At 47.1% G+C, this 22,421-nt stretch overlaps 1 protein-coding gene across 4 annotated transcripts; it reads right to left on the bottom strand.

Moving 5' to 3' along the window:
• Positions 1-9,420: 9,420 nt before the first annotated feature.
• Positions 9,421-22,106, bottom strand: LOC126647560 (SH2 domain-containing protein 4B-like). Of its 4 annotated transcripts, none has more exons than XM_050329869.1 (16): positions 22,027-22,106; positions 21,483-21,529; positions 21,104-21,169; positions 20,709-20,828; positions 19,732-19,817; positions 19,436-19,483; positions 17,884-17,931; positions 17,605-17,696; positions 16,277-16,408; positions 15,826-15,941; positions 15,312-15,511; positions 13,268-13,357; positions 12,232-12,397; positions 11,639-11,911; positions 11,258-11,337; positions 9,421-10,200 (listed from the first exon to the last, which is right to left on the bottom strand). In XM_050329869.1, exons 2-15 carry the CDS (start codon positions 21,501-21,503, stop codon positions 11,281-11,283), a joined length of 1,515 nt encoding a protein of 504 aa, XP_050185826.1. In that variant the 5' UTR covers positions 21,504-21,529; positions 22,027-22,106; the 3' UTR covers positions 9,421-10,200; positions 11,258-11,280. The 4 variants fall into 4 exon arrangements, with proteins under 4 accessions (XP_050185826.1, XP_050185827.1, XP_050185824.1 ...); XM_050329870.1 differs by having other exon boundaries at positions 9,421-10,048; XM_050329867.1 differs by having other exon boundaries at positions 9,421-11,337.
• Between the last annotated feature and the right edge of the window lie 315 nt (positions 22,107-22,421).

Genomic DNA, 22,421 nt, shown 5'->3' with positions numbered 1-22,421 from the left:
GCTCCCAGGAGAGAGATGCCTGGGTGGTATCAGCAGGCAGCCACTGCTGGTGGGAACCTGGCTGCCCACTGGGGCTGGAGTAGGGCAGATGCTCTGCACAGTGCAGGTAGGAGCAGCCAGTTCTCACTGTTGCTTAAGTGATGCCAGGACAAGACAGAGCCTTCAGGGCAGGAGATTGCCCCTGGGTGGGCAGGTGGCTCAGGGCACTTGGCATGGGATGCTGCACCACCCAAGTCTCAAGTGATCAGTCCGAGGCAGAAGATGAGGTGGGATAAGCCAATTGTGAGCAGCAAAGTCAACAGCATCCTGAGTCCTCCTGGGAGAAGGCCTTGCATGATGTGAGGACTGCAAAGAAGTCTTCCCCTGAGCCATCAGAGACTTCTAGCCAGGTGATCCCATGATCTCTTAGGGGCTTAATACACCATGAACTGAGAAGTTCTCTCCTGGTGGCAATTTAATTAGACCTTCTTGTTACATAGAGACTCTTCTTTAATAGGTATAATTACATCAGGAATGCAGAGAGTACAGTTTTAGTTCCATCAGATGCTGGTAATTTCCTCATCCCACAGTCAGTCTTCCAGCATTTTATTTGCCTGACACATTGGATCCCATTTTCTTAGAGGAGGAAAAAAGTCAGCAAAACACTTAGAAATAACTAATTAAGTGTCATTAAGTCAGGCAATCACAGAGCTGTGACTTAATTCCCCAATTTATCTGGTCCTGCAGAAGAGCTTCTCAGTGCTATATTCGCTCTTGTTGCTGACGGACATTATATGTACCCAGAATCCAAGAGCAATGAAGATCCTTTGCATTTGATCTGGACTGACATTGCTCCTTCAAAGAAGACGCTCCAGACTTTCATATCCTATGAGGATGACATAGATAGGACTGCCAAGTCAAAGTTCATGCTACAAATTCAAGCCTAAAGACAGTCCCCGGCTCCCAAAGAAAAACCCTCTGCAAACTCTCTCCTACTCAAATCCAGCTGGATCAACCACCTCCTTCGGCAGCAGCCCCTACAGTAAAGGATACAGTTTACACAAAGGAGGCAAAAGAAGAGCAACCAACTCTGCTATTTTGGACTGGGAGAGACAGGGAGGGATCATTCAAGTGCAAATTGCTCATGCAGAGAGTATACCCAAGCAGCATGAAGTGAACTTAATGGGAAGATAACAATGAACAAAGATGTTAATCATCAAAACTTTGAAACAACACAGAACTATGTGACTTTTAAATATATACATATGTGTGTATATTTGAGAAGAGGAAGTAGAAAAGCTCTATAAAACACGGCATGCTGAGGTTGGCCAGCCTGGGCAGAAGGCACCAGGTGTTACAGTACAAAACCTGGACAACTGCAAAGTCATCTGCACGCTCTGCAGGGAAACCTGGGCCATTTATTATTAAACTGCAAACCAGCCTCTTTCTCAAACTGTATCTTCTACAGATGACAAAAATCTGAGAAAAACTGGAGTTAGCAAACCCCAGCTAAACAACAAGGAACCCCCACTGCAGAGCCCAGAGTCCTGTGTCCCCTGTGAGCTGGTAGTCGGCAGCCTCGGTGGTGTTGCTGTCCTTGCTCTGCTGCTCATCCCAAGGCTAATTCCCGGGGACAGCTGTGGGGCCCATGGAGCGCCCAGCCCTGCAGAGACCCTGCCCCTGCCTCTCGCTCAGCTGCAGCAGAACCACGAGGGGATAACAGGATCAAAAGAGCAGTAACGAGCTCTGGGAACTTGTCAGACAAATGTGTTTTTAACCAAATCCCAAATGAGCCGCTGAAGGGAAGCATTAGTGCTGTCACGTGGAGCACATGATTTTGGAATTCATTAAGCCTTTGATGCAGTGTTAGCACGGCTGTCCCCTGCCCCAGCCGTTAGCCATCTGGCTGAAAAGGGGCCAAGTTTCCTTAACCCCAGAACTGGAGGCATGGCCTGTGTTTGCAGCAGAGCTAGAGCACGTGTGCAGGAGATGGGCTGATTGCGCTGGCCTTGAGGAAAAATGGCAACTCTTCCTGGAGCTCTTAGCACAGACATGCCACGCCCCATGCACTATGGTGCTTCCTCAGAGAAATCATGATTCCAGATAAGCTTCCTTTCTTCTTTCTCTAAGACAGGTTACAGAGGAATGAAAAATTTAGTTAGGGAGAAGTGGAACTAGAGGTGGAAGTCCTGCATTCAGCTACTGAGAACCAGAACAGAAGCACCTCAATTTGGATGAAACCAGAACAGCACTGCAATTGCAAGCTAAAGGCAAATGCTGAACGTTGCTGGCTGTGGCACAGGGTAGTGTTTTCCAGCACTATCTCAAATACAAAGTCCCCTCCAAAACTCCAACTCCCCCTTGTTTGAAGACAGTTTGTAAATTAACCATGTTGGGGTTGTGAAGACACAGAGGTAGCTCCATCCGTAGCCAAGACATAGTAAACATATTTATAGTTTCCTTTCCAAGGCAGAAAAAGCTCAGCTGCTTTTTCACACGAGCTGAAGCAAGTACCTGTGTGATTCCAGCTTGTGCAACATGACACCGTGCAGCTGTGTTGGAGGCTGTGTGGTGCCCCACGCTCCTGGCTGATGTGAACAGTGTGGTGCAGAGCTGGCTTGGAGCTGGAGCAGCACCAGTGCTAACATCACACACCTCCCTCCCCCCCACCCCCTCAAGCCCCCAGCTTTGGCATTGAGAGCACAGAGGACACATTAAACCAGTTCTGTGGGAAACGGGTTGTGTCAGGCATATTTAGTCCCATATCAAGGATGATGCTGGATCCAGGCTAGCTTCTACAGAAACATTTCTGTGTTTTACACTGGCAAATACTTTCCGTTACTTAATTCAATGGAATTGCAGTCCATTCCCCCTCAACGTTCATCCAGGACAACAGCAAATTTGTAGGCGTACAAATACGCAAGTTGTCTCCTGCAGCTTTAAGACAGGGTGATAGCTCCCTATTCCTAGCTAGGATCTGCACGCTGCCATGGCCTCATTTCCTCCAGGGGAGCCATCATGCTGTCCCTGGACTGTGCAGAGTTCCTGAAGTACCTGTCACTGTCCCACTGCTCTCCGCCTAGCACAGTGCATGCAGTGTGGTGAGGCTGGCATAGTCTCAGCTCAGCAGGCTCTTGTGCTGTTGCTGTCATTCCAGCCAATATTTGGTGAGACCTTGCCTCTGGCAGAGACTGAGCAGCTAAGCTGATGCCCAGTAGACTAGCCACAGCAGGGCTCATTTGCTGGCAGACACCTCCAAAGCACAAAAGCAGCAGGAGAAACCTTTTGAAACTCTCTCCCAGGTCTCCTGACACTGCAAAGTGGCTTTTCTTACTTGGTTGATTTCCCAACATCCTAATTTGCCAAATGTTTTTGTTTGACTGGAGGCCAAGCACAGCTTTGGGAACAAAATCTGTGATGCACAGGGGGTTCCCGTGGCTGTTAACTGCCAGGATCTGTGATGAGAAGACCTGACACTAGACACAATAAGCAAGCTCGTTGCACAGTACAAAACGCAAGCTGAAAACCTTCCAGCCCGGGCTGCCCTGTCCAGAGCAGCTGTGAGCCTCAGAAACACTGTGCTTCCTCCGGGGATCCTTCTGCAAACACGCAGCATTCCCAAAATGTGAAAAGACCAGGGCCGGTAACTACACAAAGCCTCATGCAGGCTCCCCACAGGAGAGGTTAAGGACTTCTGGACTCAGGTCCATGGTGCTGCCTGGGGGATTAATTCTACACCTTCTTTGTGTGCTTCACAGAATCACAGAATGGTTTGGGTTGGAAGGGATGTCAGAGATGATCTTGTTCCAACCCTCTGCCCCTTCCTCTAGACCAGGTTGCTCAAAGCCCCATCCAGCCTGGCCTTGAACACTCCCAAGGATGTGGCACCCACAACTTCTCTGGGCGACCTGTTTCAGTGCCTCAGCACCCTCACAGTAAAGAACTTCTTCCAAATATTTCTTCTAAATGTATACTCTTTCCTCTGAAGGCCATTTTCCCCTGTCCTATCACTGCGTGCCCTTTTGAAAAGTCCTTCATGTTCCATCCTCCTCCAAAGTGGCTCTAAAAGAGCTCAAGGTGAAACTGCTGAAGTCTGGTGTGTAACATCCTGTTTAAAGCTGGCTGCAGGAGGTAGAAAAATGGATGGTAGGATGTGATTTTCTAAGGGGTTTCCAGGAAACTCTAAATTCTGAAAGAGGAAATTAATGTGCAACAGGTTAAATGAGCCATAAACAAAAGAGACAACACACCCTTCTGAGAATATTTTAACATCTCCAGTAACTCTCTGAAGAGTAATAACCACAACAAACTAAATAAGCTGAAAAACTAAAAAAGAAAACCAAACCAAACAAATAAACCACCAAACCACCCCAAAACAAAAACCAAAAAACAAAACCAACAAAAACCAACCAACCAAAGAAAAACTCCAAAACAAAAAACCCCCACATTTTCACCCTGGAAGCTTGCCATAAATAATATATCAGAGCTGTGAAAGACAATTCAGAGAACGTAGAAACCCAGCAGAAAACATAGTGAGTGATCCACACCAGCAAGGTACAAAGGGAAATTCCTATCTTGCAACCTCCTTTTGCAGGGATGGATGAGGCAAACTGCTTCAAGTGAAAGCATTCAGCAAGATAAGTTTAAAAACAAATTTACAACACAAACAGTAAATTATATAAATGGCATTTATGCAAGAGCTCTGGAGGAACTTCAACACCAGATGCTATGGGACACACAACCTGTTGCTTAATTCAGCTTGAAGCTAGAGGAATGACAGGAGGCAAATAGATGCCAGGGTTGGGCTTCTGTTTATATAAGATATTTGGCTAAATCTGGGGACCTGAGTGAATCTGAGTTCCACACAGGGAATTAGGAATAGTGTCTGTGGGATTAAAGGGACAGGAACAACCCCATTCTAGTAGAAAAGAATCACGTCTTACTCCTTGAAAGAGTGAGGAATCCAGTTTCATGGATGTGTCTGGACAGATGGATGTACTTGGATGCCCAAAACACTTTCAGCTCACACCAAATGTCCTTAATTGCTCTCTTCCGCAAGATGTTTATTCCTATGGTAATAGCAAGGCAGAAGATAATGAATGAAAAATGGTCAGTGTTTAAAATGGAGGACACACCAGTGTGTACCACCAGTGTGTGCTAGGGCTTGTGATTTTTGCTGTATCCATAAATGGTCTGGGTGTGGGCACTGATGGGGCAGAGTTTGCTGGTGAGGCTGAAGAGTGCAGTGTAGAGTACTCACTGCAGTGTTCAAGAAAGATCTCAGAATGAGCAGCTGGGTGACAAAATGACGGATAAAATAATCGTTGGTAGATGTAATTTACAAGGAGAAACTCTTCCTGCACAAAGAAAGAGTTCAGACCAGTTGTCCTCATTCCAGAAAGCGGCCTGGGAGTCAGCTCCGGGTTTGCTCTCTTTCCTCTCAGAGAAGGCATAATGGAAATAAGAAGAAGCAGAAAAAGGGAAAGGGAAAATCAAAATGTATTTAAAATCATGTGCAGTGACCGAGGTAATTTAGAAATGATTACTTGTTATGTTTTATAGTATAGAAACAAGAGCGTATTGATGAAGTAATGACATAGGTTAAAACCCAAGCAAATTTAAGTACTTTTTCACTATGCCTTGTGGCGTCTCACTCACTGGAGATACTCAAGAACCACCTGGGTGCAATCCCATGCCAGGTGCTCTAGGATGACCCTGCTTGAGCAGGAACCAGATGTGGTCCTTTCCAACCTTACCCATTCTGTGTTTCTGTGGTTCTCTAGGTCTGGGGAATTAATTAACTAGGATTTCTAGGATACAAAATGATCCAGAATGTATCAAAAGCAATCAGGTGCTCTTATGGAAGAGCAATCCCAGCAAGGAACTGCTAGACAGAAGGGTACTTTGGTCAGAATTAAGATTAAACTGAGCATTGTTGGGAACACATGGTAGAGGAAGCATGGCTTTATGGCTCTTCCATCTGCTCCAAGCATCCCCATGGCCACCTTCACAGCCAGGATCTGATGCTGCTTTGACCCCTACATCTCACACAGTAGTTTCTATGCTCTTGTGCAGCGCCAGGAGGAGCAAGCTGATAGGCAAAGCTCTGGTCAAGTAGCCTGTGCTAGATGTTGCTGCAAAGCAGTGTAACATCATGCAAGCATTTGGTGTGGACTTTAACTAGAAGATAGGAAAGGCCATAGCTCAGAAATGCTGTCATAACACTCCACAGTCACTTGACACAGGCTGGAGTGAGGCACAGAGTGGCATGGAGAGCCTTGTCTGGGCTGAGGGCCAAATAGGTCTTAGAGATGCATTTGGGGAAGGAAACATGTCAACATACACTACAACATCGCCCAGGAAGAAAGCAAACAACTTGAAGGCTGCCAGTTCTGTGAAAAGAGTTTAAGAGCCATACTGGTCCCTGGATTACAGGTTCACATTTCTAAAACTCAAGTGTGCATCAGAGATGATGGCCAGACTGAGGAGAGGAGAGGAAAAAGCAGCCCTGTGAAAAAGGAGAACAAGCAGGATTGAATGGAAGAAGAGAGAAAATTTCTGTTTCGGCCAGCTTAATGAGGAATTGCTGACCAGATATCTCAAGGACCAAAGGCAAGACAGAGCTTTAGTTTGGACAGAACAGGACTGATCTGGATCTTTGTCCAGAGGTGATTAGCTAAAATGTTTGTTGCCAATATCATTCAGATGTAAAGCACAGAGGCAGTTAAGAAAAGGGCACAAAATCCTTTTACAAAAACAAGGAGGCAAGTTAAGGAAGCTCTTTAAAGGATGCTATGAATCACTAGTTGTAGGGGTGGAGTGTGGGGGCATGACTTGGAAGGCCCAGATTATGAAATATAATTCCTCCCAAGCCTTCAGGCCCAAAGGAGCACTTCTAGTTCTCACTCCTGTGGATTGCAAATCCTTCTTGCTGCTCTTCCCACCTTCCTGTGTGCTGGCTCTGCCCAGTTCCCCATGCCTGTGTTTCTATTCCTAGCCTTTCTCTCAGAGTTTAGCTCGAGTCCCCTGGGGCATTAAATGCAGTGCCCAGGGGTTCCATAGGCTGCCTGTCCATCTTCTGGTTGCTGCCCCTGCTCACACAGCCCAACATAGCCTGGTATTTGCAGTTTTTTTTGGGAGTACATCCTATCTAGTTCATCGTATGCCAGCTGAACTATAACATGATATAACACAAAATGCCTTCCCGCTCTGGCTCACACAATTTGTCCTTTGCTTTTTTCTGAGACATGACTTTCCAAGTGCCATGAGGCAAGTTTCTGCTGTAGGAAAAAAGGTATGCCTTCTCATCTAGCTGTTCTTCTTCAGTGGATAACTGCACCACAGAATCTTAACAAGGCTTGGGCTGAAAGGGACCTTAAACGTCATCTCATTCCAACTCCCTGCCATGGGCTGGACACCTTCCACTAGACCAGGTTGCCACCAGCCTGGCCTTGAACACTTTCAAGGGCATCCACAGCCTCTCCAGAAAACCTGTTCAAGTGCCTCAACCACCCTCACAGTAAATAATTTCTTCCTCGTATCTAATCTAAACCTGTGCTCTGACAGTTTAAAGCCATTTCCCCTTGTCCTGGCACTCCAGGCCCTTGTGAAAAATTCCTTTTCAGCTCTCTGGTAGACCCTTTAGATATTGGAAGGTGCCATAAGATCTCCCCAGACCCTTCTCTTCTCCAGGCTGAAAAACCCCAACTCTCTCAGTCTGTCTTCAAAGGACAAGTTGTCTTCATGGAGAAGATGAAAGAAATTCTTAGCTCTCACATAGAGCTGAAGATCCAGTGCTGACTTTGGCCATGAACTAGAAACATTCAGGCAAAGACCACACTAGAGTTGTCAAATCTCCATTTTATTCTTCAGCAGCCTATTGTATTCCCAGCTCTTCCCTCAGTTTTTCCCAGCTGCTGGCACACATTTTTCTCCCTGACAGCCCAGCACTACCCCCACTGCTCTCCAGAAGCTTGACTAGACCTTGCATGTAGGCAGGGCACTGAGTGTTTGCTAATGACTCTGCAAACCAGTGCCTTGCAGAAAACATGCCAATGCCTCCAGCGTTGCATAACCTCCTCTGACTAGCAGCTTCTCACCCTCTCTTCCCTTGGTTTCCTCCTGCCTTGTCACAGAAAAAGCAGAAATAATACATGTGCAAGAAGCTTGACCTGCCAGTGCAGGTGTGCTGCCTGTGTCTGTGCCAGGCTCCCGGCTGGCCAACTTGTGATTCTACTTACCACCCACTGCAACAGGGGCAAAAGACATCTGTGAGTGATTGGCTCTGTTTTTGGGAAGATTGCCAGGAGATGTGCCAAGCTGACCCACTAGGGAATTAACCTGACCCTGCCCTCATGTCATTCCCTCTAGTACCACTTGTGAGCTGTGCCTGCAGTAGCACTCAGGAGCTACTCATGGCAGCTGCTGGGGAAGAGCTCTTCACCACTCATGTGGGTTCAACATTACCACTGCCAGGCTACAGGAGCCAACAGTGTTCTGCAGCTGGATCTTAGCCCTGGACTTGCACCATGCTCTTTGGCACTGGAAGCAGGAAAGAGTTACCGAGCGACTTCATTACTGATATGCATTTCTCGTACGTATCTCAGCTCCGTGCATGAGTTCTTAGAAATGTTTTGGCTGCAAAGTGGTTCTGTGTGCTACCCAAGAGGCAGGCTTCCCAGCTGCCCAGCAGTGAAGGAAGCCAAGGAGAACACTGGCAGCCAAAGCTGCCCAGTAAAACACTCCTGGGTTCAGCCAGCAAGACTTTGCCTAAAGCAGCCTTTGACTGCCTGGACTGGTTCTGTCCTGAACACCTTCAAAGCAGCTGCCAAAATCCAACATGAGGAAGAGAAAAGGTGTGTTAATGCTGCAAGGCAGTGCCAGAGAGAGCCAGCACAGTGGGCTGGAACAGCCACCACTTCCCTGTCTGGTGCCAGCAGCATGCCTTGAGGTCCAGTGCAGCTCAGCACAGGGCGGGAGGAGGAACAGCCGCTTGCACCCTGTGTCTCATTAGTAACAGCACCAGCCTGGACTCAGCTGTGCTTGTGCCTCTGAGGGAGGAGGGAAGTGGGGTGGGCGGCATGGCTGTCCTTCAGAGTAGAGGAATCTTCCAGGGGACCAGAGGCAGAGGGAGCTCAGCACAGGCTGCAGAGGGGATATCTCATCCACGGTATACACAGGGAGATGAGGCTGGTGCAGGACAAGAGCATTACAGGTGGAGTAAGGAGTACTCCAGGAGCATTTAAGGAGTAAGTAAGTACCAGAGCGACTGTTGAGAGTTGGTAGCTGTAACCAGGGTTAGTGGCCCATGAGCCTTCAGCTTCTCCACTGAGACACTTAATGTGATCCCGTGTCCACCCTCAGAGGTGTTAGCCTTTCATTTGCAATCCATGACCAAGCTGAGTGCAGGTAACAGCAACAAAGAAAACACCAAATTCCTCCTTATAGAATAAAAAGAGATTTACTTGAAAAGGTATTAAGAACAGTACAAGTAGTTTGGTCCCTTATATTCCAAACCCTCTACACTCAGTGTAAAGCAGCATGTTGTCCAGCCCAGACTTGTAATGATTTCAGCCAGGATGAATGTTTCACCAGTGATTCCCTGACTTGAGCTCTGGTCAAGGACTGGGGAGCAGCATGCTGCTGATGCAAGGGCAGGAAATCCCCTCTGCAAGAAGGATCTTCTTGACCCTTCTCAGCTTCTGTTCAAGTGCTCCTGCACTCAACAAAAACGACAGATCAGTCTTATTTATATCCCCCTTAGCTTCCAGAGCAGCAGATACACAGGACCAAAACAGAGAGAGACGACTTGAGGAGAAAGAGGTAGGCAATCAGAACAGGTATTTGTGACAGAACAGGTTCTTGGGAGATACGCAGTTTGTGGCTATTCAGAGTGCTAAGTGAGGAGTCTCTGGGAACACTGAAGTGTTGACACGCAGATTGTCAGGTACTGTGGGTCTGTGCAGAGTGTTACTGCTCCCATCCTCTCCCTCTGCCAGGGTCAGACTTGTCCAGATACTGCAGTTGCAGCCACTGAGAATGACTGAGTTAATTTCTGCATCAGTCCTGCCTAAAGGCACAGAGCCAGGTGGGTGCAGAGAAAAAAAAAAAAAAAAAAAAGAGAGAGAGAGAAAAGGAAAAAGGCAACTCTATGTCTGAATACATTCACTACTAGGCAAGGCCCAGCAGCACTGGAAGAGAATAGGGCTGAGCCACTTGGACCTGCAAGAAAGTCAAGAAACATAACTCATTGGAGGACATAAAATGAGGCTTTCATTCAGCTATCCCAGTGCAACAAGCTTGAAGTTGTCTATGCAGTTTGTCTTTCCTCTGCCTAACCTCAGACATAGGGAGTATCCCCTGGGTACATCAATGAATGGTATGTAGAGAAATCAAGCAATTGAGTCAAATACTTCAGGGAGAGGATTTTCTCAGCCATCAAGAAAAAGACAAGACAGGCCCCAGCTAAAAAGTTTTGCTACAGCATGAATTCCAGGTGGGAGTGGAACTGTGCAGGAAGCTCGGCAATCCTGGTGCAAGGCTGGAAGCCCTGTGGTGGGTCAGCAGCCAAAAACATGGTCTTTTGATCCTTCTCCACTCCCAGTTCACATATATCCTGATATTTTTCCAGAGGTGTACAGCGGCACCACTACAGTTTCCACCTGCCTTCAGCAACTGAGTGGGAGCTGCACATCCACTAGATTCTTCAGACAATGCAAGGTCTGCCAAAAGGCCCCTCCTGGCCCACTCCATAGACTCCTATAACCCACCCAATGGACCACAGTCTCATTAACCAGCTGTGCTTCCAGCTGCTGAGACCTTGTTAAAGCCTTCTTGTTTAAAGTCCTCTTCAGAGCAATAAAAGTTGCTGCCTTATCCAATGTTTTAAGCCTTCCTTTCAGCTCACTGCCCCTGCTACCCACAGCACCTCCCTCTACCACACTAAGCCACTGCAGACAGGCATTTTAATAGTCCTAGTCCTTCCAGCCCCAGGCCTCCAACAAACTGTGAGCTCCCTCCAGCAGCCTTGCCATTGTACTGCAGGCACTCTGCACCACAGCTGCTGGGAACCCAAACCTCAGCTGATTCTTCCCAGTTCTCCCGGTCTCTTTGCAGTCCTGGGACGGAAGCTGGCTGCTGCCCTCTGTTTTTCCTACTCTATTTCTATGTAGCTTGCGGCCAAGAGGTGCTCCAGGTGGAGCATGAAGGGAAGAGCCCCTCTACTCCTCCATTTCCCGGGGAGCTGCAATTGCTTTTTGCCCTCGTGCCTCCTCCTTACCGAGTCATTTGGGCTACACATCCTCAGCGGTGACGGCTCGATTGCCCCTGTTCAGGGACATTCACGGAATAGGAATTGAACTGCAGTGAGAAGCAGAGGGACAGCATTAGGGAAGCAGTTCCTGGGACACTGGTCACATCACAGCCCTTCTGCCGTAGACTTTTCTTTGGGCATCTCAATGAGCCCCTCTCGGGGTCTTCCCCCAGTCTGGCACTTCCAAAGAATACAGTCTTGATCCCAAGACACCAAACCAAACCTGTGACCCAGGAGCTAAGAAACCAAGTGCTACTTGGGGAAGCCTCCTCTCTCCTGCCCCTGGGCAGGGCAGCTCCTTCTGTCCCAGAGGAGCCATGGCTTGGTAGAAGATATGCCCCAGCTCACCTGCTGGATTTCCTGCATCGCCAGTCGTATGGAAGAGCGGAGGCGAGGGAAGGCTTGCTGTCTGCTCTCTCTAGAGCTTGGATTTGTCCTACTCTTGTCCAGGGTCTGTTGGTTTTGGAAATTCTTGCTCTTTCTGAACCATGGCAGAACAGGTTTGCTGATGGAAGGCATGGAGGGACGGGGCTCCTTCTGTGAAGGGGTCGCTACTTTGCCTTCGGGTGAACTCAGCGTGGGGTACTCCAGATTTTCATAATCCAGGTCATTACTACTTTTCTGAGGAAAGGAAGAGTGGAGTCAGCAGTGGTTTGCAGACCCTCCAAACACAAACAGCACAACAAAGAGGAACACACAGCTGTGTCCACTGCTGACATTCAGGGGTCGGGAGGGGTGTCATCCACCTGATAGTGCCTCTCCCCCACCACAGGACTCCCAGCTAACAGCATTTCCCGGTGCATGCAGAAGCAGCCAAGCTGCTTGGCCAGAATGGGACACCCCCCAACAGGAAAACAGAAGTGAGATGCTGCTGCTGTGACCCTATCCACGCACGGCACAGTCCCCGCCCCCTGTTCCCACTGCAGATCCTTGGCATTCACCTGCGCACAGGGAACGGTCAGTATCTCCATGAAGGGCTGGATGCCCACGGTCTGGTGGTACCGAACTAGAGCGGTGAGCGAGGCGTGAGCCCGGTCCTCTCTCAGGATGATGTAGCGTGCGTTGGGCTGCACCTGGATCATGTAATGTCTGCAGCGGTCTTGGCCCCTGGGGACATGCACAGACAGGAACAGTCATGGCACAGGGCTGCACCGTCTCTCCAGCACCTGGTTCCTGCTTTCTCCACCTGTGGTCTCAAGAGGCCAGATGTGACCAGTGTCCACGGCAAAAAATACCAAAGAGGGGCAGGAGATGTGCTGTGCACTAACACACTGTGCCTGTAGGTGCTGGAGGAGCAACAACCTCAGTGCTCCTTCCAACCTGATTTGTGCACTCAGCCATATAGTACAGGATCTCTACCCTTGGAGCACAGTACCACACCCAAAACCAGGTCTATTTTTTGGCAAGAGACAAACTCTGCAGTGTCCTGTCTGCTACTACAAACTGTCTGAAGCATCCACGACAGGAGAGGCTGAGCCTCCTCACTGGACTCCTCTGTGGAGCAAGTCATCTCCTCCAGTCAGGCAGAATCACAGAATTCTAGAATTCTATGATTGTAGAATTCCAGGATCATAGAATTTCATGCAGTGCTCAGTTTCATAGAACCACAAAATCATTTAGATTGGAAAAGACCTTTAAGATTCTTGAGTCCAACCATTAACCCAGCACTGCCAAGTCCACCACTAAACCATGTCCCCAAGTGTCACATGTATGTATCTTTTAAATACCACCAGAGATGATGACTCCACCCTGCCCTTTGCACCCTCTTCTAGTGCTTGACAGCCCTTTACATGAAGAAATCCCTCCTGATGTCCAAGCTGAACCTACCCTAGCACAGCTTGAAGCTATGTCTTCTTGCCCTTTTGCCAATTGCCTGAGAGGAAAGGCTGACCCCCACCTTGCTACAACCTCCTTTCAGGTAGCTGCAGACAGCAAGAAGGTCTTCCCTGAGCCCTCTCTGCAAGGCTTGTTACCTACCTGTATGTCAAGATGTAGCCTGGTTGGCTCTGGCTAATCCGAACAAGGAAGCAACCCAAAGGCTTGTCACGCAGCAAGTTTTCAGCTTCCCTGGAATTAGGAAAGAGTTTTTCAGAGGAAAGTGAGCACATACCTTGTCACATAGCAGGGATTCCCATCCTATCTCATGTGCTACCAGCATAGTGCTCCCACTCCAAGGAAGCAGCCAGCATCTGCCCAGTGTGTTCCTAGCTTGGTTTCCTGACTCAGGCTTGGTGGTGTGGGAGGCATTAGGAGGGTGAGGAGGCACGATACTCTCAGCAATAGCCTCTCCAAGCAGGGCTGCTCCAAACCTGCTCCAGCAGTTTGACAAGTGCAATAGCAACAGCTGCCTTCCAGCACAGAGCATGTGACAAAGCACTGCTGAGATGAGGGGTCTGTGCCCATGTCCATTTCCTACACACCAGGGCTGAAGAAGTCAGGATGCAGTGGGATAGGGGGTAAGCCCAGTGCCTTGGAAAAACACCAACTTGGATTACACCACCCTGGCTCTCTAACTTCCTGCTGGAAGGAGGTCTTCCCCCTCTCTGCCCAAAAGACAAAGCTCTGCTTTGTGCTTGTCATGTGCCTTGCTCCAGGCTAAAGGTGACTGCAAATCACCAGTGCAATTCGGGATTCCTCTGTCTGCTCCGTTTCATGAGGCTGAGCTTACACTGCTGTATGGAGACTTTAATCTCCACTTAAGCATCAGTGTCTTTGGCCCTTCATTGTGAAGTGCTCATAGCTAGCCTATATTTGAATTTAGACAGTTTTGTCTTCCAGACACCAGTTCCTCTCCTGCATTCTTCCATCTGTGGACAAAAGCATTAATGTACGTTAAGGCACCAATAATTATCTTAAAAAAGGAGAAAAGAAATGCAGCTACCAGGGAGTTGTCAGCTACTGTATTGTTCTTTGCTAAGCTAATATGCTGTGTAATCGTCTGTGAGTAAAGATTCACACCGATAATCTGACAAAATCCAGGCACCTGTGATCTAATAAGACTGAAATAGAGTTGCAGTTTTAACAGAAAAAAAAGTTAGAAATTGGAACAAGATGATGAGGGTGTTCAAGTGACAACTTGAACAGCAACACTGACACAGAAATCCTACCAATTCTGGGATACTGGCAGTTAGGCAAGCATGGAGAACCATAGATTAATTTGCATACAGGTGAGACTATACTGCCATCCAGTTCACCAGCATTTCTGATTATCACAGTGCTTGAAAAGTAGAGCCTGGCTCAGCCAAGAGAGTGAAGTGTGAGGCAGACCCAGTAGCAAAACTTCAAGCATTTAAATAAAGGTTTTTGCAAAAAAGCTTTAGAGTTCACAGTCTTGTAATCAACTCTGTAAGAAAGATAGGCATTGTGGATGTCTCTGCCAGCTTAAGGAGAAGTAAATTCCACCTATGGTGCACCCTACTTGGATAGGCAGAGATATCAACAAAAACCCTTCCTTTTCCTCTGTCAGGGGGCTTCGGAGGAATTTTGCTATGGGGTTCTCACTAAATAAAAATAAAAAATAAAATTTAATAAATAAATAACATTTAATAAAAAATATTAATACAAATCTGTATTCTCCTGCTGTAAACTGAGGTTTCCTCCTGACCTAGACTGAGATACAAAACCAGTCATAATAAGTCAGCCCAAAAGTCCATCTTCCTGCCTCTGCAAATGGTCCTCAGCAGGGTAAAATGCATGTGTGTATTTCCTTTCCCGTTACTTTACAAGCCTCCCTTCCCCGCACAGGATCTGTATTGAGGAACCCAGAGTGTGTTTATTTCCTATGAGTTTCATGGTTGTTCTCTGGACCTATGCAAAATTTCAGCATTTGCATCCTGTGACAAGCTTCCTCCAAGGGGTTTGACACTCACAGATTAAAAGGGAGAAAGGTTATGTGGGTCACTCCTATTCCTTAGGGAAGTAAAGCCTGTCAAATTCAACCTATGCAGTCCTCCTAAGGACACGGTGGCTTCTGCCTGCCTGTCATAGCCCAAGCTGCAGCCACTGTGTCCAGTGTACTCACCTCCTGCTGATCATCCCATGCAGCCAGCTTGGAAAGGCCCCATCATCCTGCACGACCTTCTCGGCCTGTGTCTCTCTGAACCAGCGGAGAGTTGCTCCTCTCTTTATTTTCCTCATTTCTGCTTCTTCTCCAGTGTGCTCCTCTGTTCGCAGAACAGGGTGAGGTACAGAAGGGTCCAAGAAGTTATCAAAAGGAGTGGACTGAAAGTGGGGACAGATGGAAAGTTGGCATGAAAGCAAGATCAAAGGCAGGGGGTCTCTGAAGGCATCACTTTGGTAGGCGATCCCATTCCTGAGTCCCTTAAGACAAGATCAGTTGCAAACTATTGAACACTGCTCTCAGTTCCTCAAAGGTCCTGACCATGCTTTTTAACTAACAACAGTAGGAAAGGACTCACACTTCTCATAATAAAAATGACAACATTCTCCTGGGATCACATGCAGGAGAACATGTGCATGCAGAAGGTAGATGGGGCAGGGAACCAGCACATCTGGCTAAGGGGCCCCAAAACTACCTCTTTTAGTTTGCTGCGTGGCCGTGGCACTGGTGGCTGTTGTGACTTATCAGAAGGATTGGGATTAGGCTGAGAGTGCCTCTTCCGTGGCATGGGAACTGGAAAGTGGCTCCTTTCTGCAACAAGAGGAAATAAGTAGGTGAAATCTAGCATCCAATATCCACCCTCCATGTACCCAGGACAGGGACAGTCTCTGCTGCACCAAGTATGTGGGAAAGACACAGCCTGGGCACTCCTTCCAGCAGAGCCAGGCAAACAACCCTCATGATGCTGCTTCTGCTCCCCATAGACGAAGCTACACTTTGAAAGAGCAAAAGTGTCAGCACCTCCCTGCCCACCACACTGATGGAGAGCTGAGGGCAGGCCACCATCCCCTGGAGCTTACAGCTCTTTGAGGTGATCGTCACACCAGTGGCCATGCACAGGGGCACTGGGAGTGGGAGCAACTCACTCTGGGCCTCTGCTTCCAGGGCCAGCTGCTGTCTTCTTTCTCTCTCTGCCAACTTCTGCAGATGCTGTGCTTGAGCTCTCAGCTCAGCCACCAATTTTACGTAACTCTTCTTGCATCTGAATCCCCTATAAACTGTTCAGAGAAAAACTGTGGTTAGAAAAAAAAAAGAAAGAGCTGTTCATGCCCTTGTCACTCTCTTAGGGAAGAACACCAGATAATATTCTTTCATCCAGGGCAAAGTCCTCGACACTTGAATCATGTTAATAAACAGCAATGAAAACTCTACTGTGAGCAAGCGGTCAAAACCATGTGAGAACTGTCTTCTACTCTCTAAGTTGCTAGATCACAGATTTATAGAAATCCAACTACAGATCTCATCTCTAATGCCAAGGCACCAAACACTTGAAAAACAGGCTCACAGAAGGGTCCATTAACCCTCTGGTATCTCCCTGGTATCCTTCAGACCCTATGGAGATGGGATTTCCTCAGTGTCAGTCCCCAGGATAATCTTTACCACAGGCAGCTATCACAGGGTTCATCAGGAGCATTACAGACACTGCATGATCCCTCCTACTCTACCAGGTATTAAGGCACATGAACTGAAGGTTGCACTCTCTCATTTCCTACTACCCACACATCTTCCCTGTGGATCAGAACAATGCACAGCATGTGACAGTCTGACGTTTGTCACACTGTACGGTGCACAGCTGGAAGCTGCTCAGATGCTTCAGCAGTGCAGCAACCCATACAGAAGAGAACAGCAACAGAGAGGGACTAGGCATGGTGACAGCCTCCTCCTTCTCCTGGTTGCACATTCCCCATGGACCCTGTGCAAAGTGAAGTACCAAACTGCCCACAGCCACTCTGGAGAAACAGGCTGCCAGAGCAGATGCTACGTGGAAAGGAAAGAAAAAAAACCAAGGCAGACCAAAACCTCGTCCTCTCTAAAAGCAGGAATGAGATCTGCTTCACTCATTTCCCTCTGCTCAGTTCAACACAACTCACAAACAAGCCGTTACTCCAGAGGACAGTTAGCCAGATTTCAGGATGCCAAATCACATGCCTGCCCTGCTCAGCTCAGCTCTCCAGAGCACACGTTTTCCCTTTCCAAGGCTCACACTGTCTGAGGGCTTTTCCTGACTGAGGATGAGCACTGTGAGCATTTGCAATGAGTACTTTGACTTCACGGGGCCTTGACATGGAGATGGTGCCTGCCCTAGCCTTCTGTCATCTGCAAAGGTGCAAAGGAAGAGGAGGGACTGCAGAAAAGGTTCTCCTTCCTCTGGTCTGAGATCAGCATTGAGGGACTCTCCTTTTCCAGTGCTCACCTTTCTGTATGACAACTGCTGCTCTTTCCAGTCGCTCCACACACTTTGCCAGCTGTTCCTGATGCCAATACTTAAAGAAAAGTCGTGACTTTCTGTGAAGTTGGGAAGAGAAAGACGCAGGGAGAAACACCGTTTACATAAACTTGCATACGCCATCCTTCGGACAAGCCTTTCCTACAGTCATGAAGTTCTCCCTGCAGAGAACCAGGTAACAGACTACATGCATAAAGTCTCTGCAGTTTAGGCTCCCCACTCCCAGCAACAATGATCCACACCTACCCACATATCCAGCCTTTCAGCTCTGTACTTTGCAGTATCTCCAAGCAGCTGAAAAAGAGGAAAATGGTAAAATAAATAATTTTCCCCTGAAGTGAACACAATGTAGCCAGTGTTTTTAGGTGCATAAGGAGGAGGAAAAATGCCTCAGCAATCTCAACAGTCAGTAACTGTTGTCAGTCTGTCTACCTTGGGGTACAGCTAGTATCACATTTGAGAACATCAGCAAAGGGCTTCCCAGAGGCAGATTTCCTTCAACTCCCTGGGAGGCAACTCTGCAGAGCCTATTTTATTCTTAGAACTGTTCTTCCTCATTTCGTTTTCAAGCCCTTTGAAGGACAAAAGTTGCAAGGTCGGCACAGCAAGACTTCCGGGAGAAAGTCTGTTTTCCAATTCCAGTTTCGTTTTGAAGACTTCACTGACAAAATGTGGGTCACTCGGAAAGATTCCCTAACACTTGGAACTGAAAGCACTACTCTAGTTGCAACACACAGACAGCTTCCTCCCTCTGCCTGCAAATCCAAGCTGTGAAATCATAGTGACACTTTTTGCTAATATCTCACACAGCAAAGCAGAAGTGGTTTTACTTCTATCTCAGCCAACTTCTACAGTGCCACAATCCAAATCCACAGGAATTTTTATCTCAAATGCATCCGCTGTTTTTTGCCTCTGAAAACACACCATGCTGCCTGTTTACAATCACTTTTCTCCCATCTAGGAGATTCTCTTGTGACCTCACTTGGGTTTGCAATTCTTATTATTCAGAACCATCAGGAAGTTCAAGGAAGCACTGTGAAGGCTGGAGGAGCTACTGCCAGGAGAGAGCTGTTCCAGGAGATCATTCAAATCCTTTTCTTAAATGACTAAAAAAACCCCTCCTCAGCTGGCTGCCTTACATGTTTCATTCGCACTATCAATCACAATTGACACAGGCAGGAAGAAGGGACTGGGAAAGTGGAGAAGAGGAGGTGGGGAACTGCTGCCCTAGATGCAGAAAGGAAAAAGCTGACAGGGTAAGACTCTGTCCCTCTGCAGAGATGGAAGGACATTTACACACGTAAGGAACGGTCATGTTCTGAAAGTGCTGAGGGTATGTTTCGCCTGCGCATATACGAAATACTTGGACTAGACACATCCTCTCTACCCCGGGACACATTCAGTGATGGGTGCTTGTTCAGCATTGTCTTTATTTTCTTCTCCCATGAAGCCATCAGGAAAAATCTGGAGAGGCCCTGCCACACTGAGTTCAGTGAACAGCCTTGACCACTACTGTCAGCCCCTAAATAAAGTATCTTGGCCAGTTTTCATTCCACAGAATAGCAAGGCTATATGGTAATTCAACTGAATTGCTACATAACAATTCAAGAAAGATTTCACTCATCATTGCACCAAATGCTTTTTAAACATTAAATATCCTTGCCTGGGATCTTTGTTCCCCACCACCAAAAAACCCCATCTTCTTTTTGCCCCTTTTACTTAGTTTGCTATGCTACTCTGAGAGTAAGAGCCTCTGAAGAACAAATCAGACTGCACACAACAAAGGAAGTGTTCCTACCTTTCTTTTGTGAGGGAGACATCAGGTTTAACTAGAAGAATTGCATATCTGTGGAAAACAAACCCATACAGACACATAAAGGCCACATCCTTGATGTGCTGAGCTGACCCATGTCACCCTGACAGCAAACAACAATACATCACTGTCTTTCTCACTCAGCCTCCCACAGCAAACAATCCCATGATCTCAGACAACATGAACTTTAAAGAGGGTGTTTTACTCCTTGCCCATATCTGGTTAGCAAGGTTGATTCCCTAATAATACCTAAGAAGGAACACTCAGAGGTTTTAACAAACCTCTCAGCAAATTCCTCAAAGAAGGGTCTCCAGGAGAAACCATCTCTTCGGATACGGATTGTCTCCAGCAGTCCATTGTACCGGAGCTGAAGCGGCACCACAAAGAGGATCCCAGAAACAAAGAGAAGCAGGCCATTAGGACATCAGTTTGTTCCTTTGCAGTCAGAAGTTACTTCATTCAGTCTTAAACTTCTCCAGTTCAAAACGAAAAAGTTTTTTTCTGAAAATGTTTCCTTGGTTAGAGACTGAATTTACCACATCCTGTAACTCTGATGATTAACCACTCTGAGTTAGAAGTTGGAAACCATAAAAACCAACTACTGAAATAACTTCACCTTCCAGCCATGGGTACTGCTTTGCCTCTGTCCCTTAGAGGACAGCTTTTTATTTCCAAATCTAGGCACAGAAGTACTCTGAGGCATGGATGAACTTCCTCTTAATCCTTTCCTTTCTTATATACATTAAACAGGCCACTGAGCTTTCTGAACTCTTCTAATCATTTTCAGTTTTCTTTAAAGCATCTAGACCTCAGGCCTGACACAATATCCAAATACAGTCATATCAGTGCACTTCAACTCCTATCAAAGCAATCCCATCTTGGCTCCTATTCAGAGTTGGCCTGGCTGATGGGTGAGAACAGTCTCCTCTGGAAAGCATTTTTTTCTGGAGTACTGTCTGTACCAGTCCCCATCCAGGAGGAGATGCAAAGATGAATCCTAGTGCCCAAAAAGCAGATCTCAATTGGATTAATGAAAAAGAAATGGGAGAGAACTAAGAGTGCAAAATCTGGACCTAGCAGTCTGTGCCATAAAAACAAGCAAGTGCTTAGAACATCCACATGTATATAAAGTGTGGCCACTCTTTCTCTGCAAGGGGAGACTCAGATGAGTCAGCTTCCACAGCCTTCTGCTGGGGTCTGCCCTCCCACTGAGCCATGGCAGAGGTACCTGTAAAGGACAAACACTGCTTATCCTCACCTGTAGCAGCACCATCTCGTTGTCTACCACACCTGGCTCCTTCTGGCTGTTGGGCTTTATGCAGCGCACAAAGTGTGGGTTGGCAGAATACAACCTCTCCATGAGCACCATCAGGGAATGCTGTCAAGGGCACAGGATCAACAGTCCATCAAGTCAAAACACTGCCAGAGCCTGACATGCAATAGCCTGCAGTGGGAACTGTTTTCTCCCCCCACAGCAACCTCCCGGGCTCTGACAACAACCTGGTCAGTCCCACCACAATCAGCCGTGCTTGGCACCCAGGAAAACCCCTGTCTACACCAGTGATGCTTCAACTATGCATAGCAGTCTGGAAGCTCCAATGAAAACATCACTGCACTCATCTCACGGGGCACTGCAGGGCAGCAATACCGTACCCGGAACTGGGCTCCAACAGATTGTTTCCGTGTGCTGTTGAACCTGTCGTCTGCTCCTGGTATGACCTGAAACCAGACCAAAAGAAAAGATCACCCCCTTGGAAAAAGTGCTTGACTGATGGACAAAGAGCTCTGATGGAAGGCAGATGGCAAAAAGGAGAGAGGATGGATCTCTGGCGAGGGAAGACAAGTTGAACAGCAGAAGCAAACAGAAAACACAGTAAAAAACAAAAGGAGAAATTGCTGCAAGCTGATTGCAGTTCTGCTTTTATTTTAAACCCATTTCTGTCTGCTCTTTTTCAGCCAGTTTCTCAAACAATATGACTGCAGTAACTATGCCACCATTCACCAATTGCCACATAGATCTGAAGAGCAATACCTTGGCTTTCACATGAGGCATCAGCGTCCCTGTCCTGGAAACAGTGGCTGGAAGAAGAGAGACAATAGTTAATTTTGTATCTTGGCTTGCAATCAACCATATCTAAACATTCAAACCCCACTTCAAACACAAGCCTCCTTACAAATACTGAATCACAGACAAGGCATTAGATTTCACCATGTAGAAATGCAAGGAAAGAATGAGAAAAAGGAAGAAGAAAATGCAAATGTATGAAGCCTACAATGCAGGCAATATTATCTTCTGCCACCGAGGAGACAAGGAAATCAGGTTATTAAACAAACCTGAATGACTTTCAAAAGAAATACCATCAGCAGACATCTAGCAATGCAGAAAAAAACAGTACAGAGAGCAAATGGGAAGCTTACTTATGGCAGTCAGGTTATTTAAAGTCAGATGAAAAATGCAGGGAAGTTGAATTTACTAAGGGATCTAATAACAGTCTTGCACACCCTTGATGCAATGATTTCACATGAATCATAAAAACACAGAACAGTTGAGGCTGAAAGGGTCCTCTGGAGCTCACCTGAGCAGACTCCTTTGTTGAGCAGGGCCACCTAGAGCCATTGCCCAGGACTGGACAATCAATCTGAGGTTATTTCTGATGTTTATGAACTTTGAAAGAGCTGGGACTAGGCTAAGTAGCTTCAGTAACAGCGCAAAAGAAGAAAGACAGTCTGGAGCAGAAAAGCTTAAAAACACAGTGGAGAATAGAAATGAAATTCATCAGTTTCTTGTAAATCCCAGGAATTGACATGGACTGAATGCGAGGAAAAAATTACAAAATTTGTGTTTAGTCAACCAACTTCCAAGGAAGCATCCACCTGACCTTTTTTTAAATTTTCATAGAAGCCGTGGAAATCTGAGGGCTTATTGATAACTGAAAAAAGGGAGTGTAGTGGTAGGAGAAAAATAGCACAC

Source organism: Myiozetetes cayanensis, unplaced genomic scaffold, assembly GCF_022539395.1.
Source record: "Myiozetetes cayanensis isolate MyiCay16 unplaced genomic scaffold, myiCay2020 scf4, whole genome shotgun sequence".
Taxonomy (NCBI): domain Eukaryota; kingdom Metazoa; phylum Chordata; class Aves; order Passeriformes; family Tyrannidae; genus Myiozetetes; species Myiozetetes cayanensis.
This window is presented reverse-complemented; position numbering and strand designations above follow the sequence as displayed.